Consider the following 5,129-nt stretch of genomic DNA (forward strand, 5'->3'; position numbering starts at 1 on the left):
TCAAACTAAGTAGCCTCACTACGAATAGTCAATACACTGCAGGTCAAAGAACCAGTCACACCACTATAACATCAAAAGAATCACTGATGAGTGAGTAAATATCCAAGTAATTTTTATGTTGGTCACACTCAGTGTATATTGTTCTCTAACAACCACCTGCACTCTCACCCTAGTGTTTCCACACCATAGATTCAAGACTCATCTGCTCAAAAGGGAGGTGATCCATGCACCGATCTTGAATAGATTGATCACTGTCCTCCATGACGATCCTTCGATCAGGAGTATTTAGAAATTAACCACTAATGATGTATGACTCAAATTCTCAATATCTTGAGAATATACAAAATCATCTTTGTTAATTTTTAAGATAAATTATGGACACATATGACATGATTGGTTATCAAGACTGCCCATCAAGTACAAAATATCTCCTAGATAAAGGTATGTGTCAGTCAAGATTGACTTCTAGGGTACATATTTAACATGGGGGGCCGCCATTGGGGAAGGAACAAGGAAGAAGAGAAGGAGAGAGAAAATGAGAAATAGAGGGGGGAGGGGAGTCAGCCCACAAGATCATCCGACCGTCGGAGGATGCCTCGAGAGGGTAGGGGCACAACTGTGGGGAGAGAGGAGAGGGGAGTTCCAACAACGCAGAGAGAGGAAGAGAAATAAGGGAGAGGGAGAGGGAGAGAAGAGAAGCCGACTTCCATTGAGAACAGCCGGAGAAGAGAGAAAAGGAGGGGAGGGGAAGAAATGGGGGAGAGAGAGAGGGGGGAAGAAAAGGAAGGGAAGGAGAAAAGAAAGGGGTTCGATGGCCGGCCGACGGCCGACCGTAGGAGAACAAGGTCCGTCAGAGGAGCTTCTCTCTCGCTCGAAGACTTTTACTGGAGCTTCTCTCAAAACCTCTCTAGAGAGAGAAGCTCCCAAGCAAAACCTCTCTCCATCATTTTATTTCCTTTCATAGTCATAGGACGCCTAAATTTGATCACGGGATAAATCATGGATTCTGGAGATAATAACAAAGGCTTTTGTATCTAATTAATCAGATATATCTAAAATCTATATTTTGTATAATTTCTTTACTCATCAGTAACTAATGAAATATATTACTTAAAGTCTTATCATCTATTATTAAGCATTTTGTTTCAGATTATTAAGCCTTGCATACCTTCTAGGATTACATCCTCGGAGGTATGGTTGTGCCATGTGCACAGCCTAGGTGATGCCAAATTCTAACCTTTGGTTATTTCTTTATACAGAACATATCAACCAACACTTTGTGATTATTGAAGATGGTTCGAACCACAAGAAGTCCAAGTAACGTTAGAATGGGACAGACTCCCATGGGACTCGGATCCACCAAGCCAGCAATGGGGCCAGCCAATGCCCTAAGTACGATGCATATACCCGTCAACATAATTTTCAAGCTTTCTCATGATATGGTTCATTAAACCAAGATTGGTAGGTGTAAAATGCACATTTCATATGACTTTGTATAATTTAGGTATTAGGGATTCCATGTCTCAGGAGGCTGAGTCTTTATCATTTATTTTGCTCTTGCATGTATAGAAATTATAGATACGGCCAGGTATAAACTAAGGCTCAAACAAGTGCTTAAAGTTTTAGAAGTTGATGAAATAACTGGAACGATTGAGGAAGTCGAGCATCAATGACATATATTATTGTTTATTCAAACAGATATGTTGGTATTGTTTGCTTATTCAAATAGAATAGTACAAATAATTCAGTCCAACTTTTACATCAAGAAATTTGTATGCAGTTTCTAGTTGTTGTTGTCCATCCAGAATTGGGCTTGGAGCCAATCGACAATCTTCTTGTCCAATTGGAAGGCCTTGGCAAGAACATAATCAGAGATTGGTGGCTTCGCTCCAAAGACTGCATTGGCTATGGTGATGACACCAGGATTCTGGCTGCTGAGACCAGCAATAGCAACAGCATTTGTCTTCCCGTAGTTGAATTGGAAATGGATGAGACCTTGAGGAAATACGAACACATCACCCTTGTTAAGGACCTTAGTGAAAAGCTGGTTGGGGTTAGATGTGACAAAGCCGACGTAGAGCGTGCCTTCCAACACTACAAGGATCTCAGTTCCCCTTGGGTGGATGTGAGGAGGGTTGAGACCATAGGGTGCAAAGTCTAGGCGAGCTAGCGAGATGCCAAGGGTGTTGAGCCCAGGAATTTGGTTCACATTGACTTGAGTCACATTAGACCCCAATTTGTTTCCTGTGTCACCGGGCTTGTCAAGGCCAGAGAAGAAGAAATCTTCGGGTTTGGCCATCTTCGGATCCTTGCAGACAAGCCCATTCACGAACACTGCATCAACAATTGCAAGAAAGGTAAGTATAAATGAAGAAATGATAAAAATTACACAGCATGCAGGCTAATTACATGTGCAGTAACTAATTATAAGATAGCTGTTGAAGAGGAGTACCATCTGATTTACGATCAGCAACACAGAAGTCTTGGAGTTGACTAGGATCAGAAGCAATGGCGTGAGATGAAGCCAGAGCAAGGAGGGCAAGGAAGAGAAAATGGGCAGCCATCTGCTCTCCCTTAATTTCTAGCTAGCAGAAGAATAGCCAAGGATATGGAGCAAGGTAGTGTGGCCAAATAGCTTGGAGGAATTGGATATATATAGAGCGAGATGTACGTGCCTATTCAGAGGCTTGAATCAGTCATGCAATTACTTTTTCACTAAAAGAGAAAGAGTATTCCCATGTTAGGTGACGATTTTCTAATGTTTCCCATATGTTTGTTCTTGTCCAATTTTGATTTAGACAAAGTCGTGGCGTCCCGGTGATAATATGTGTGGATGGAAGACTGTGACAAAGTAGTTTAGAGATAAAAGAAAAACGCGATATTGTTATATCAATCCGTCCACCCATTGGTTAAGGTTTGTCTCGTTCTTTTACAATATTTTCTTATATCAATCAATGGGGATCTTGGTGCAACCAATACCGAGTCGTTAGAGAACTGCAGTCCATGGGCAGGTATGTATATTATATTCAACTAAGATTTTGATCTGGTCGCAATAAGCAATCATCAACCGACCAATTAGCTCCCGCTGCTGGGATTTACCAGGGAGAATGACGCGCTACAGAAGCACTTATGGTTTCCAAGGTAGCAGTTGAAGCCACCAAACTGGCTGAAATAGCTCATGTGATGTCAGGCTTTTAACTGGTAGCTTTTTCTAGGGTGTACTAATTAAACCCTAACATTTTTTAATTATGATGGGGATCTTCTATTGGTTAAAGCCACTCTTTTTTTTTTCTTTTTTTTCTTTGTTGTTTTTTTTGGATGATTGACAAAAGCTACTCACGTCTTATGAGAATTAGTTGTAGTGGGGTTAGTGCCTTACTCCTATCACTTTCACTTCAGGACAAAAAAAAAAAAAATGAGAACTAGTTAGCTTCCATAGGGGAATGCAAATTATTTGTCTTATTTTTGGGAGGGTGCTTTGGCAGTCAAGTATTATTTTTTTATGAATTCTCTTCTATTAATTAGGCGATGTCAGGAACATCGGATTCTGTAAAGATGGATGGCTGGGTGATGTCCGTCCTTGTTATCTATTTCCTTGATTGTTCCAAAAAGTTAGGGGATCAGAATATTTCAATGTATTTGGTTTTTTTCTCTTCTAATGTTTTGATCAGTTGGAATTTGGTATGTTTAAGGCATTTGGATATGAGGGATTTGGTTGAGTATTAGTTGGGCTCAGTTTTATTAAATTGAAGAGTTGGCTTGGTTCTATTTCTTCTTTTTAAGGTTTTTTTTTTTGGTAAGATCTTTTCAGGGCTCTTTGAATGTAAAAGATATATTCAAAACTCACTTGAAGTTTCACAAGCTCGATCTCGATATGGCTCGATTGATATTCGAGTCGAGTCAAGTCAAATTCAAAGTATTACTTCTTTTCATTGAGTTAAACTTAAGCATGAGATATTAAGACTTGATCGATCTTGAGTTTAATTTTGAGTCTCAGTATCTTGAATTGAGTCAAGCTCGAGTCTTTAGCCACTCAACTCGGCTCAGGTCAATTGAACCCCTATATATTTCCAAGAAAAGACATTCAAGAATATTCAAGTTCAATGCAAGGATATAGGTGTTGTAGATTGAAATGCATTCATTGCTCTATTGGCTCTTTCTTTTTAAATATTTAGGTCTTCCTCTTTGTGAAAGAAGGTTGTTGAAGTGCTCTTGGTTGCCTCTCATTGAAAATTTAATACAAGATTAGCTTCTCAAAAGGATAAGCTACTCTTTTTGAAGGTAGATTAACTCTAGTAAATTCTATGTTATCTGCCTTACCTTCCTATTATATGTTTGTGTTCAAATTGTCTAAATGGGTCATTAATTAAATTGATAAAATCAAGAGAGCCTTCTTATGAAAAGACAATAATACTGAGTGGATTTCATTGTCTGGTTAATGGGATCAAGTTTGCAAATCTTGTGATCAAGTTGGCAAATCCAAGGAGTAAGGAGGATTGAAAATTAAGACCTTGGAACAAGTGAATCTCTCCTTACTTGCCAAGCGGACATGAAAATTTCTCAGGGGCTCTAATAACCCGTGGTTCTCACAAGTAAGAGGAGCCTATTACAGAAGATGCAAATTTGGCATGAGAACTAAGAATTCCCTTTCAAGTTAAAAATTTGGAATCATGTTTGTAAGCAAATTGCCGCCTTTTGGAACTGCCTCTCTTTCAAGTTGGGAAATGGGCAAAATATTCTTTTTTGAAAAGATGCATGGATTGACTCTTCCCTATTTGTTCTTTATTTACTGATTTGTATGATAGAATAGTTAAGAAGCAAGTTACAGTTAGCTCATATTGGAGCAAGCAGTCTCTTTCTTGAAGGATCAATTTAAGAGGTCCTTTGACTAGGGATGAGAAGGCTCACCTTTCTGATCTGTATGATATACTCTCTCTGATTAGGCCATTTGGTCAAGGTGATGTGCTATTTTGGAAGTTGTAATCTTTAGGTTTTTTTTAGTGGATTTCTTCTACTCTCTCTTAAACAATAGTGGTACTTGATGTCCTTTTCATAAGATTATTTGGAAACCTACTATTCTAGAGAAGACTAATTTCTTCTTCTGGTTAGCGCTTCGCAACAAGCTCCAT

General features: G+C 39.0%; 1 protein-coding gene across 1 annotated transcript; it reads right to left on the reverse strand.

Moving 5' to 3' along the window:
• Positions 1-1,673: 1,673 nt before the first annotated feature.
• Positions 1,674-2,619, reverse strand: LOC140859198 (putative germin-like protein 2-1). The gene is made up of 2 exons (XM_073260830.1): positions 2,453-2,619; positions 1,674-2,334 (listed from the first exon to the last, which is right to left on the reverse strand). The coding sequence occupies exons 1-2, from the start codon at positions 2,562-2,564 to the stop codon at positions 1,784-1,786; spliced, it is 663 nt and encodes a 220-aa protein (XP_073116931.1). The 5' UTR covers positions 2,565-2,619; the 3' UTR covers positions 1,674-1,783.
• Positions 2,620-5,129: the final 2,510 nt, after the last annotated feature.

The sequence above is a fragment of the Elaeis guineensis genome, chromosome 7 (genome assembly GCF_000442705.2).
Source record: "Elaeis guineensis isolate ETL-2024a chromosome 7, EG11, whole genome shotgun sequence".
NCBI lineage: Eukaryota > Viridiplantae > Streptophyta > Magnoliopsida > Arecales > Arecaceae > Elaeis > Elaeis guineensis.